Source organism: Lithobates pipiens, unplaced genomic scaffold, assembly GCF_037356315.1.
Source record: "Lithobates pipiens isolate NorthernLeopardFrog02 unplaced genomic scaffold, aLitPip1_a1.2 Scaffold_8, whole genome shotgun sequence".
In the NCBI taxonomy this organism is placed as follows: domain Eukaryota; kingdom Metazoa; phylum Chordata; class Amphibia; order Anura; family Ranidae; genus Lithobates; species Lithobates pipiens.
In genome coordinates, this window is record NW_027507903.1 from 269963936 (window position 1) to 269978629 (window position 14694).

Sequence of the window (14694 nt, forward strand, 5' to 3'; positions counted from 1 at the left end):
GCATATACAGACTGATTTTACTGTTGTGGGTTTAGTAACACTTTCTTACATTTATTATATGGTGATCTGGCCAGTAAGTCTGTTGTTTCTCAAATGAATAAGCTCTCCTTAAATATGTCCATTAAGAGCGTTGAGACAAACCATTTACAACTGACAGGGGTGCTTACAATGATCAGCTTTTATTTATTCATGTAAAATCTTTATCCCAAAAGATTTTAAAAAATCTTGCTGTAACTGCTTGTGTAACTGCAGTGTGAGATGGAGTTTTGCTTTAATTTGTTAGCGTATCTAAATCTAACACTTCCCCCACCCCAAACTGACAATGCTACTGTCTGCTGTGCCCCCTGTGCCCTTCATTCAGAGTGGGGGCACTCTAAGGCTAAATTCACAGCAGAGATTTAGGACAGTGTGAGTTATAGCAGCAGAAATCTTCTGATGCTCCATTCACTATAATAACAGGTCACTGGCGGCCGCAGCTAATCGCAGCTCTCTGCGAAGCCAGCACTCACCTGCAGTAATCTCTACTGGACTCACTGCAGGTAATCACTGGCTGTTTGGACAGCACCGAATAGTTGCGGCTGCCAGTGACCTGTCATTATAGTGAACGGGTCCAGCGATTGCACCTGGGCATTCACAGCCACAGCAGGGATCTCTGATTCCTGCCGCTACAGTTCGCACTGGCCTAAATTGCCATTGTGAATGTAGCCTAATACAGGAGATGTGTTACTGGCCAGATCACCGGCGAAAACAGAGGAGAAAAAGAAAACCCAATGCAGACAGCCACCATATCTAAGGATTGCTAAACTGCAATATATTATGGTATTGGTTTAATACCGCTTAAACACCCCTCCAGTTTTACATTTTGCTGCTAGCTGGATCTCCCCAAAGAGAGAGAGATATAAACTGCCGCTCTGGATGAATATTTAACTCTAAATGATCTGGAACTTCTCACCTGTAGACTTTTATGAAGCAGATGGACTGTTATGGACTTTCTTATGTTTATAGTACCTCTAATGGCTAGTATTTTTCATTATAGCTGTCCATGTGTAGTATATCTATCTATCTATCTATCTATCTATCTATCTATCTATCTATCTATCTATCTATCTATCTATCTATCTATCTATCTATCTATCTATCATTCTATCTATCTATCTATCTATCTATCTATCTATCTATCTATCTATCTATCTATCTATCATTCTATCTTTGATCTTTCGATCTATATTTATTCCCACATTGAATCAAAAAGCAAGATGTGTCAAAGACTACAGACTATTAAAACAATAATAATTTAAATTCATAAAGCTAGTTGCTACATTATAAAGAAAAAAGTTGTTCATAGTGATATTACTAAGTCAAAGCTATAAGTTTAATCATTGATTTATTATTACTCTACTATTGTGTTCATTGGAGCTTTAAGTTACCTCCCCCTTAGGTATGAGAGTGCTCATGGCCCCAAATTGTAAAATACAATACATTGAGAAGTCAATACCTGGCCTCATCCTATCTCAATTTCCATGCTTCATGGATGATCATTGAGGTCAGTTTTTTTTTTTTTTTCTTCCATGCTTTATCAGTTATATACAACTGCTGCAAAGACACCTCTCAACAACAATGTTGCTTTATGGACTTCAGTTCTCACCAGATAAAGAAGGAACCAATAAGGATTTTAAAGGCACCCATTAAAAATAAATATATAAAAAATCATCATTTTGATTTAAGACAGTTTTTCCTAAAAGTATATCATTGTTAAAAGCATGTATAGTACCAATATATACAGTCTGCTTGCCTTATCACTCACTATGTGGATATATGACATAAATGGTATACATAACCAAACAGCTCCCAGATTTTCTTTTTAAGATTACGAGATAGACAGTTCCACTACACAAAATTCAGTGGACCTGCCTATTTCATCTGCAATTTTGTGGTAAACTACATTTTTGGTTATTATCTTCAAACAAGTTGCACTTACTTGATCACATGAAAACTTTTGTAAAATGATGGTGAATTTATCTTTTCCAGTTCCTTTGACCAAGATGTATTGACATATGCCCAGGAAAGTAAAATAACGTCCATCAAAGGTCGTAAAGTGAGAATCTCCAACTATAGAGCACTCAGCTACAAAAGAATAATAAAGACTGATGTAGAAATATATCATGTATACATAATAAAAGGTATGCTGGTTTTCTTTGTATGGCCTAATGTTCACTTTAACCTCCCTGGCGGTATGATTCGTTCTGGTTTTAGGTGCTGAAAGCGGTACAATTATTTTGCATGGAAATTTGGCGTTGTATATTGTAGTCCTGTAATTCTTAGGAATAACTCTCTTAAATCTCTTCAAACCAGAGTCTAGCAGACATCCCGGGTATGATAAAGTTTATAATATAATAAATAATAATAAAAATGATTCAATAATGTAATCAAATCCTAAAACACTGAAAAAGGGACACTTTTTGGTTGCTATGGACAATCTCCAAATTCCATGCAGAAAAAACAGTATTTATAATATAAAAGTGCATGCAGGGCACTGCACAGACCACTAGGGACAAAGGGGGTGTGTATTTTTTTTATACAGTACTGTAGTCTGTAAGAGTACAGTACTGTGTGTGTTTTGTGTACTTTTACTTTTTTGAATTTGGCGCTGATCTCCGCTCCCGTGCGCCGTAACGTTGCAGGGAACGGAGCTCGGCGGCATTCGGCACTGTGTGAATCGAGCGGAGGACAGCTCGATCACACAGCGCGGAGAACTGGATCCGGGGGACAAGGTAAGTAACTTCTCCTTGTCCTCCCTGCATCCAGCAATGCAATCCCGAGTCTGGCTCAGGGTTACCGCTTATGATAGTAAAATCCCAACCCGAGCCTTTTTTTATTTTTTTTATTCTGAGTTTTTTTTATATAACATACAACATTCATTGTGACATTAGCCTGATCCATGGCCACGCAGGGCCCAAAAATACAAGCATTTACATTTCTGACTAACATAGTCCAACTGTCTATCATGCATATTACAAACGTCTCAAGAGCATCTCCAGAACTCAGCCGAGACTATGTGAAAAATCTTATCTAACCTAGCCGGGGTATAGTAACTCCTATGGAGAAAATTAGATCAATCTATCTCTAGCTGACACAGGGTGTTTAGAGGGCTGCGCCCATAGATCATCCCAATCCTCTCTTTGTATGTCAGGAACCTCTGCTTCCCACTTTTCACTACAATTAGATAAGGCCTGTGGCGTCTTTTTGAAAAATTCTTTGTAGGTCACTGAAAGGGATTTGGCCAGTTCCTATACTGTCAGCAAAATTTCAAGATCTGAGGGTAGAGACTCCACTTTCACCTCCCGAAAATGTATCTGAAAGGCATGCCAGATTTGGAAGAAACTAAATAAGTAAGAATTAGCAAGGTCGTGTCTCGCTTTCAGTTGGGAAAAGGTCAATAGGTCCCAAAAACAAGTTATGTCCTTCAATGCTTTTATCCCATTGATTGCCCAGATCATGGGATCTGGCAGGTTATAAAAATGGGACAATGTGGGGTTCATCCACAGAGGGCCAGATGGGGTGACTCACAGATAACTAGGACACGCCAACTTCACCACAGCTTCCCATGCTCTTATAGTGGCCTTCATTGTTAATGTCAATGGTAGATCAAATTTAGTACCCCTAAACAGAGCTAAATGCAAACTTTCATATGACCCCTGATGGGCTGCCTCTAACACACTGGCCACATCTCCATCATCCACCACTAACCATCTACAGACAAACACCATTTGGATAGCCAAATAGTACTTCTGTCAGTCAGGCAATGCTAATCCACTATGATCCCCAGGTTCCTGCAACACTTTGATGCCTATTCTGAGGGGTTTGTGTGTCCAGAGGAAGGAACTGATAATACCATCAATCTTCTTAAAATAAGATTTTGGTATCCATATAAGTGCATGCCGTAGGAAGTATAGAATTACTGGGAGAATCTTCATTTTGAGCAGGCTGATCTGACCCATCAAGGACAGTGGAAGTTTAGTCCAAGCTTGGACCTTTTGTTTAATTAAAGTCAGTAATGGGAGTAGATTAAGGGACATGTAGTCATGTATATTTGCTGTGAGCTTAACTCCTAGGTACTTGAGGGAGGTAACCCATTGTAGCAGCAGATTTGGGTTGGCCCTCTGCCTGGCTCCTGCATCAAGGGGAAGAATAGATGACTTGCTCCAATTCACTTTCAACCCTGAAAATTTAGCAAATTCTTCAAAAATATCTAGTGCCGCCTGCAGTGAGTAACCCGGGTCATTGAGGAATAGGAGCATATCATCAGCGTATAGCCCTAGTACCCACTTTAATAGCCTGTATCCCCCCTGATGACCTAAGCACAACGGCTAAAGGGCTCCATGGCAAGGGCGAACAGGAAGGGGCACAAGGGACATCCCTGTCTGGTGATCCTAGCGACCTCAAAAAACTCAGATATTGAAAATCCCAGCCTTATAGCCACCCTGGGATGCCTATAAAGCATGGAAATCCACTTCCTATACCGCGGCCCGAATCCCATAGCTTCCAGAACCTTGAACATATACTTATAATTGACTGAGTCAAAAGCTTTCTCTAAGTCTATTGAAACTACTATTCTAGTCTTGGAGTCCATGGGGGGAGTTGCAAATGAGTAAAGAGTCTCCTTAAATTTGTGTCTATAGACAGATAAGTGTCCTTATATTAAAAGTAAGCAGCTACAGTATTTGTAGCTGCTGACTTTTACTTTTTTTTTAGGCTGGAACTCTGATTTGTATTAGCCATTGCAGGGGGTCGTGTAGAACTAGTGAGCCAATCCATACCACTACACATTGGCTGTCATTTGAACAATATTATAGTGGTTGGTGTGCCATGCTGGATATAAGAAAGTTCCCAACAGCAAAGCAGATACACTTAGAAACACCTAAATTATGGAAAAAATGGCAAGGCTTTCCAAACTAACACTGTATACCTTATTAAATATTTAAAGTAATTGGAAAAGGTGATTAAATCTTAAAACATGAAGACGTCAGAAAAGAAATACAAAATAAAGGCCTCCTTTCCCTGAACTGGTGTATCTATGTGTTTCAGCAGAAACAGATCCTCCCAGTTTCATATATTGTGTATTCACTGTTAGGTCAACAATAATATATTATACAGTACATATATATATATATATATATATATATATATATATATATATATAAACATTTAAAATACAGAGACTGTTCATAAAAATAAAATACCTGGGCATTCATGCTCTGTGCAATTCCAAACACCACCGGCACAAACGCTGCAATACAAAACAAGCCATGAGGTTTTGCCATCATTAGGAATAGATGAAGCAATCATACAGTCAAGTATGCTAATAAACATTTATTACCACATGCTGCATTCCTGTTCTATCTTAGAACCCGCTGGGTAGGCCGTGCCATGGTAAATGCAAGGACAGCTAGTTACTGAAACACAAGCTCCGTTGTCCAGGATAAGACCTAGTTCAATTAGACAATATATAAGCATACCGTGTTGGGAACAAATGAAAAATTTGTTTTGATAGCAATATAACAATTATGCTGGAAGTCAGATCATACATTTTGTCAGCATTTGGCTACATTTCCACATTTATTATTGAAGTGAAAAATTAAGATACTACAATAAATAAATAGTTAAGCAGAATGAACTCAGTACATGAATTAAAAATCTTCATTATACAATTTTTCACAAATCTTTTACAAATTCAGGTTGCAGGATCTGGCTGTCCTGATTCTTATTGTAAATGCAGCCTAGGAGAAAGGGATCACTTTAGAGGCTCTCCTTGTAAAGTTAGTAAATTAGGGAGGTATGGATACATAGAAGGGCAAGAACTGGGAATCTTTTATGGAGGAAACCTTATTGCAAACAAGGTAATTATTGGGACTTTGGCTGTGAAAGTGACTGATTAGTATTGAGCAGGAGTCATCAATATTTACATGTGGTCTAATGTAGGAGAAAGAAGGGAGACAGAAACCACAATGCGTGGCACCATATCCAATTAAAGAGGAAGTAAACCCTGATGGGTTTTACTTCCTCTTTTTTTCCACAGCAAAGCAAAAACATAATGGGCTAGTATGAATCGCATTATGTGGCACTTACCTGCAAAGAAGCCTGCGCTGTCCCCACTGGTGGCCGCATTCATCTTCAACCCTCTTCCTTCCAGGGCCACGGACTCCTGCTCTGTAACTGGCCGGAGTCGCATGACGTCACAAGCACGGGAGTCGTCAGCGCCATACGCACGGGCGTCGTCAGTCACTGCACTTGCAAGTGAAGAAACGGCATGGAGGTCCGTTTCTTCAAGGTAAATATCTCCTAAACGGCGCACATTTAGGAAATATTTCCACTACCTAAAGGTAAGCCTTATTCTAGGCTTAACTATAAGTAAAAGTGGCAATCGGGGGTTTACAACCACTTTAAGTAAACTGAATAAGGAAGAAAATGAAAAGCGGACTTTTTAAGCTGCCACTATAATCCCAGTAGAGAAGGAAAAGTGCTCAAAAGTGAAATAAAATATCAAAATGTATTAAATATCATTGTAAAAACATGCAGCAGTGAATACATGGGTATCCCATAGTATGTACATTCTCCCATATAAGACTAATAAGGCTGGACAAGTAAACCTGTTTGAGTTGCCTGAGATCTATTGAGTATGCTGTCATAACAGTAATCTTCTATCTGAAGTCCAGCCAACAGAATCACTACGCCAGCACCAATGGATCAATTTGTGATCCATTGGTGCTGGCCTTGTGATCCTGTCAGCTGGCTTTCAGATAGAAGTTTATTGTTATGACAGCATACTCGATTTACTAAGGGCAAATAGACAGTGCACTTTTGCAAGTGCAATTGCTCCAGAGCTTAATAAATGAGGGAGAGTTCTGCTGACTTCCATCATCCAATCATGTGTCAGCAAAAATTATTTTTTTGTTTGTTTTTTTTTTTTTCCTTGCATGTGATTGGGTAGTCTTTCTAAATCAAAACTTTACCTCATTTACTAAGTTCTTGAGCAACGGCACTTGTAGAGTGCAACTGCACTGGCAAAAGTGCAAAGTCTTCTGTATTTGCCTTTAGTAAATCAACCCCATTATGTGACATTAGCAGATGTAATCCAGCTGTCTGTTTTTGAGAGATAATGATCAGTTGTACAGATTATAAAATCTTGTTTGATTGCCAGGGTCACCCCACAATAAATTAAGCTGGAACATTATAGGGGCCCAGAACATTGCAGTGCCTGAAGGTGGTCAGACCGTAACTGCACAGCTGTCAGATCTCCTGTGTTTATGGGCACCTTTAACCTTTAACCTATGAAGCTTGCCTATCCAGAATAATGTGGTAGATCCTTTTTTTAATCTATATTCAGAGAGCTCAATGTCTACCCAAGCAGTCTGTAAATGTTTAATGATCTTTGCAGACAGCTTTAACAGGCAACAGGGGGATATGTGGAAAAATCCCTGAGTGCCAGCTCATACTGTAGCGATGTCAGACATTGTATGTGATTCGCACCACACTGCTGTGCCGATCACATGCGATGTCTGTGCAATGCAAATTCAGCCATACAGATTGTATGGCTGAATTTGCATTGCATTCGGACCAAAAAATTTAATTAGGTTGTGTTTTCTTTAAAGACCAGAAGAATAAATTAAAATTTGCACTGTATCTATTGCTGATTATTTTCCTATTGGTAGCTTCCTTTTTTATTTTAGTCACTCTATGTTAAAAGCTGCAGTATGGTAAGTACTTACCATCTGGACAATAGCATCCATCCAGGCAGTGCAGATTGCTTCCTAAACATTCTTTTTCATAAGTACAAGTTGGTGGGCAGCAGCTAATGCAGTCACGATGTACAAAATTCTCTTCACACTTTTCAGCTGAAATTCAGAACAGTATACGTTTTAGTGTGTATATATATATAATCATATAGTCTTGAAAGTAGAACTATAGACAACTTTTTCTTTTTTCATTTTGGATAGCATAGGGCAAGTCAGTTTTTTCCTGCCATCTGTGTCCCATTGGTGAAATCTCCCTTTACTTCCTGTCGCCAAAATCCTGTCAAATTAAGGAAATCCCTGCAATTTTATTTATTTATTATTTATTTCAGGTACTTATATAGCTACATCAATTTGTGCAGTGCTTTACATATACATTGTACATTCACATCAGTCCCTACCATCAAGGAGCTTACACTCTAAGGTCCCTAACTCACATTCATACATACTAGGGCCAATTTAGACAGGATCCAATTAACCTACCAGCATGTCTTTGGGGTGTGGGAGGAAACTGGAGTACCTGGGGGAAACCCACACAGGCAGAGGTAGGTAGTGTCGTGGTTGGGATTCAAACCAGCGACCCTTCGTACTGCTAGGTGAGAGTGCTAACCACTACACCACTGTGCCACCCTGCAATTTAAGGGAATCTCTTGGGCCCCCACAGTGTCCCCATTGAACAATTTCCCCCAATTAATGTTCTGTGGACAACTCAAAATTTAGGATTTTTTTACATTTTCCTTTTAATTATAAAAGTAAATAGGACAAATAGAGAGGGTAAAGCTCTCTAATGGGTGCAGAAGTAACAAGACCTAACAGGTACAGGCAGTGCCCATGTTACAAACGACTCCTACTTACGAACGGAGGTGGTGCAACGTCATTGCCAGCTGCTTGAGCTCTAAACTGGTTCCGTATACTGCCGAACAACCACCTTCCAGCATCGGACACATCCCACACTGCAGTACTGCAAGGCCACAAGAGCCCCAAATAGCATGACTGCATGTGCAGAAGCACCCAGAACATCCCACATCACTGCACAGGCTGGAGTTACAATTAGAAGTGTACTCTTCCAACTTACAAACCTACAGTCCCTATCTTGTTCATAACCTGGGGAATGCCTATAGTATGTGATGAATTTTATGATTTTTTTTATTTTTTATTTTTTTTGCGGTTTGCTACCGCTTTAACTCTTGTGTACCACTTAGGTGATAAAAAAATATATTTATTACTGATTACTGTACATTTGGCATGATTTACATATTTACATTGCTACACATAAATACAGTAAATGTTTTTATAGCCATTAGACACCACTTACTGCATGCTGGGAAGTCATCTCTCCAGTCTCGAATTGGATGGCCAGAATGAGAACATGCTCTTGCATATTCAATTACAGCACGACAATATGTCTCATCATCATCATGTCTAAGGTAACAAAAATTCTATTAACATTGACTAGTTTTTGAAAAAGGCTACAGATGCTTCTAAACATTTCACTTTGTCATATAGCTAACAGTTGCCAGAGTTGCAATTGGGCAACATCAGGTTTTTTTGACAGTTTAAAAATGCATAGCGGTTACAGACTTAAGTATAAATGCTAAATATTTACTGTAACAATTATATTTATTTTAAAAATTTGTGCACAAAATGGGCAGCATAAAGTCTTAAAAATGTCAGTTTGTCGTGCCAGCCATAGGGCACCGTAAAGCGGACCTTCAGTCATTTTTTCAACTTTCCATCTATAAAATCTTCTTCCCTTGTTGTTTTAACTTTGGATAATAAAACTTTTTTTTTCTGCCAGTAAATACCTTATATTGTCCATTTCCTGTTTTGTGTCTGGTCATTAGCCCAGGCTTATGATATCATGCACAGCTCTCACTCTCATTGCCAGGAAGAGAGTAGGGATGGGTCATAAGAGAGCCAATGAGAGCTGCAGAGCTGGAGGTGTGCCTTTGTGTGTCTGTGTAAATCCAGGAGGGGAACAGACAGCAGCTTCAACTGCCCACAGTTAAAATGGATGCAGCCAGACTCAGTGGGGGGAGATTTCTGCAACATATTTGGCAAGTAAAGAGCACAGTATATATGAAATAATATGCAAAGTGGTTGGAGGGAAGCTTCAGAATGGCAAAGATGTTTTATTACAAAATTATGTGAGCAGACTGCAGTTCCTCTTTAAAGACATATCAATTGTTGTTTATAGGTACTTACTTGCACAAGTCATTCATGCAGCTTGCAATGTAAGAATAGGGGTCAATGGTTTCGTGACAGCTCAGAAAAGGGAACTGTAAGAGCACCTGACATTTCTGAAACATTGCCTGTATAAAAATAATATAAGAAAGTCACTTCACTGACGTTACATGATATTATAGTTAGAATGAGCTCTATGTTCTAAAATCTAATAGATTTAAATGTGAAATGATTGCCTTACCATGCGTAGACATACAGTCAGAGTCATTCAAGGCAAACACCAGGGAGAATACACACAGGGGTTGATTTACTAAAGGCAAATAGACTGTGCACTTTGCAAAGTGCAGTTGCTCCAGGACTTAAAGCGGTTCTTCACCCTAAAGGGGAAGTTCCGCTAATCTTATCCCTCCCCCCCTCCGGTGCCACAATCGGCACCTTTCAGGGGGGAGGGGGGTGCAGTTACCTGGATAATCCAGGTAACTGCACCCACTTCCGGCCAGACCGCCGCAGACCCCCGCAGACGCTCCGCCCCCCCGTTGTGTTCTGGGAAACACACAGTTCCCAGAGACACAGCGGGGGACCATAAGAGACGCGCAGCGCGACTCGCGCATGCGCAGTAGGGAACCGGGCAGTGAAGCCGTCATGCTTCACTTCCCGATTCCCTGACAGAGGATGGCAGCGGTGGCAGCAGCGAGACGAGCGATCGCTCGTCATCTGCCGCCGACATCGCTGGAACCTCGGACAGGTAAGTGTGATTTTATTAAAAGTCAGCAGCTGCAATATTAGTAGCTGCTGGCTTTTAATATTTTTTTTTTAGGTGCAGCTCCTCTTTAATAAATGAGGAAAGCTTCACTTTGAAAAGAATACCCAATCGCATGTAAGGGGGGAAAAAAAACAGCATTTTAGCTTGCACACAATTAGATGATGGAAATCGGCAGGGCTTCTACTCACTCAGGCTCTGGAGCAACTGCTCTCCCAGAGTGCAGCTGCACTTTGTAAAGTGCACAGTCTGTTTGTCTTTAGTAAATCAACCCCATAATGTTTTTAAAGATCTGAGCAATGGAGTTTATTTACTAAAGGAAAATCCACTTTGCACTACAAGTGCACTTGGAAGTGCATCGCTGTAGATCCGAGGAGGACATGCAAGGAAAATAAAAAACAGCATTTTAGCTTGCACGTGATTGGATGATGAAATCACTTTCAAGTGCCCTTGCAGTGCAAAGTGTATTTGCCTTTCATAAATAACCCCCAGTGTCACACAAAAGTCAAACATGGTAATTATGCTAAATGGTATGGCTATAGCCACTATATCATTTGCAGTTCACTAGGGGGAAAAGTTCACAAGTAACACATGCCTCAAAGACTAGACACTATACCCAATGCATGCAATATCTTGGGCAGCCTTATATGAGTTTGATACTTGAGGCCAGCAGATGGCATGATGTATTATAGAAGGATTTAAAAACCTATTACGGGGAATTTCAACCCTGTTTTTGGAGCAATATCAAAATGTTGGCTTTTGAATGGTAAATGTCCAAGAATGAATTTTCTACAAACCGCTACTGCGAATTATAACTGTTCTTTTAAATCAAGTCAACATTTAACAGGCATAGACTTGCATAAAAAATGAGCATCACCTTATCAAGATAAGTTTTTTTTTTTAAATACAGCCCAAAATGTCTATGCAGAAAGAAAATGATTCCCCCTGCTGGTTAAAAGAGTTGCCTGCAAGGAATTTAAGTCCTGATAGTGATCGAAAATGTGCAAGCAGAACCTTATTTCTTTTAGAAAAATGTTGATAGGGGTTGAGTTTTGTGTTTATATCAAATGCATAATCAAAGTGAACAAAATGGAACTAACCCATAGCAACAGATCAAGACACGTATTCAGCGTTGTTGCTGATTGTTGTAGGTGAAATGTATTACTACAGGATCACTGAGAAATGTAGTGCAAGAATACATATGATAATCTCATCCAAACCTACCTCATGAACAGTATCCACAGAACAGGGATTTGAGTATTCAGACGAAGTTTCTACACAAATATGTTCATCTGGGATCTGAATGTACCAGCTGTTAGCAAACACAGCAATATCTTCTGTAGTTTCCTCAGCTGTATAAAAAGAATTTCAGAATGTTATCTTATACAGGCAGACAACACAATGGACTTTCCCATGGCACATTAGAATAAGTATTAGTAAAGTACAAGTAAATTAAAAAGTAAAGTAAAAATATTTTCAACAAAACTTTAAATATGAAAATTTCCCATATTGGTATAGTAAACATATGCTGTGTTTATAGATACACTTTAACATCCCTGGTGGTATGATTATTTCGGATTTTAGGCACTAAAAGCGGTACAATTATTTTGCATGAAAATTTGGCGTTTTATATTGTAGTCCTGTAATTCTTAGCAATAACTCACTTAAATCTGTCTAAACCAGTCTAGCAGACATCCCGGGTATGATAAAGTTTGAAAAATGAAATCATAAATTATAATATAATAAATAATTATAAATAATTGTACCAAATAATAATATAAAAATAATAAAAATTATTCAATAATGTAATCAAATCAAAAACACTGAAATTTGCTCAGTTGCAGAATTGTCACTGTCATTACTTTTCAATATTTGATGACGGATCTCCCCACAAATCGCTATCGCTCAATTCTGCGAGTGATTACAATTTATTATCTAGCTGGTCTAAAATAATTTTTCATGTAAAGGGACAGTTTTGGTTGCTATGGACAATCTCCAGTTTCCAGGCATAAAGAACAGTTTTTATAAGATAAAACTGCATGCAGGGCACTGGGCAGACCACTAGGGACAAAGGAGATGTGAAATAATTACATACAGCAATGTAATCTGTAAGATTACATTATACTGTATGCAGGCATGTACTGGCCATCGGGACTACCGGGAGATTCCCAGTGGGCCGATGGCTCAGTGGGCCAGTCTGGTGCAGTCCTGGAGCCGCTCCTCTCTGACAGTGAGTGATTTCGATTTCACTCCTGTCAGGAGGAGCAGTCTCCGAGATATGCTGGAGAGAGCATTAGGCTTTCTGCTCCCTCCAGCCTGCAGGGGGAGATAGACACGGTCAGCAGACTTTCCTTCCTCTCTCCCCTATCGCTTGTTATCACATGACTGGAGAGAGGAAGAAGAGAGGCTGCCTTTAGAACCGTGAGTACATGTGGGAGGGGGACACTCTGATGTAAGGAGCTGGTGGTGGGACTCTGATGTAAGGAACTGGTGGTGGGACTCTGATGTAAGGAACTGGTGGTGGGACTCTGATGTAAGGAGCTGGTGGTGGGACTCTGATGTAAGGAACTGGTGGTGGGACTCTGATGTAAAGAGCTGGTAGTGGGACTCTGATGTAAAGAGCTGGTGATAGGACTCTGATGTAAGGAACTTGTGGTGGGACTCTGATGTAAGGAACTGGTGGTGGGACTCTGATGTAAGGAGCTGGTGGTGGGACTCTGATGTAAGGAGCTGGTGGTGGGACTCTGATATAAGGAACTGGTGGTGGTACTCTGATGTAAGGAGCTGGTGGTGGGACTCTGATGTAAGGAACTGGTGGTGGGACTCTGATGTAAGGAGCTGGTGGTGGGACTCTGATGTAAGGAGCTGGTGGTGGGACTCTGATGTAAGGAACTGGTGGTGGGACTCTGATGTAAGGAGCTGGTGGTGGGACTCTGATGTAAGGAACTGGTGGTGGGACTCTGATGTAAAGAGCTGGTAGTGGGACTCTGATGTAAAGAGCTGGTGATAGGACTCTGATGTAAGGAACTTGTGGTGGGACTCTGATGTAAGGAACTGGTGGTGGGACTCTGATGTAAGGAACTGGTGGTGGGACTCTGATGTAAGGAGCTGGTGGTGGGACTCTGATGTAAGGAGCTGGTGGTGGGACTCTGATATAAGGAACTGGTGGTGGTACTCTGATGTAAGGAGCTGGTGGTGGGACTCTGATGTAAGGAACTGGTGGTGGGACTCTGATGTAAGGAGCTGGTGGTGGGACTCTGATGTAAGGAGCTGGTGGCGGGACTCTGATGTAAGGAACTGGTGGTGGGACTCTGATGTAAAGAGCTGGTGGTGGGACTCTGATGTAAAGAGCTGGTGGTGGGACTCTGATGTAAAGAGCTGGTGGTGGGACTCTGATGTAAGGGGGCTGCCGATGAGAATCTGATGTAAGGGGGCTGCCGATGAGAATCTGATGTAAAGGGGATGCTGATGGGACACTCAAAACGTAAGTGGGCCGATCTGGATGACGTCCAGGGCCGAATTTCTGTCCCAGTCCAGCCCTGACTGTATGTATACTGTGTGTTTCACTTTTTGAATTTGGCGCCGATCTCCATTCCCGTGCTTTGCAACGCTTGCAGGGAACGGAGACCGGCTCCGTGATAGATCGAGCGGAGCACGGCTCGCTCGCACAGCGGGGGGACATCGCTGGATCCAGGGGACAAGATAAGTAAGCATCCTCCTGCATTCAGCAATGCGGTCCCGAGTCTGGCTCGGGGTTACCGCTTTTGGTATAAAAATTCCACCCCGAGCCAGACTCAGGAATACCGCCAGGGCGGTTAAAGTAGGTTGTTCCTTTTTTTTGTTCAAGATAATACAGTCCTTGTCCCTGGAGATTATGTACCTGTTAGGCACCTTAATATAATGGTGTAATTTCATATTCAGTAAATACCTACCCTGTGTGTATAATGCCCCATACACACG

General features: G+C 40.7%; 1 protein-coding gene across 3 annotated transcripts in view; it reads right to left on the reverse strand.

Moving 5' to 3' along the window:
- OTOGL (otogelin like) overlaps nucleotides 1-14694 on the reverse strand; it is a 253043-nt gene that overhangs the window by 197993 nt on the left and 40356 nt on the right. For 2 of the 3 annotated variants that reach the window (XM_077471956.1, XM_077471955.1), the window contains exons 9-15: nucleotides 11959-12086; nucleotides 9996-10102; nucleotides 9106-9212; nucleotides 7767-7892; nucleotides 5378-5486; nucleotides 5241-5287; nucleotides 1979-2124 (exon numbers count right to left, since the gene is read on the reverse strand). In XM_077471956.1, coding sequence (XP_077328082.1) covers nucleotides 1979-2124; nucleotides 5241-5287; nucleotides 5378-5486; nucleotides 7767-7892; nucleotides 9106-9212; nucleotides 9996-10102; nucleotides 11959-12086 — 770 coding nt within the window. Of the gene's footprint in view, nucleotides 1-1978; nucleotides 2165-5240; nucleotides 5288-5377; nucleotides 5487-7766; nucleotides 7893-9105; nucleotides 9213-9995; nucleotides 10103-11958; nucleotides 12087-14694 lie in introns of those variants that run through there. The other variant, XM_077471957.1, reaches the window with a different exon arrangement.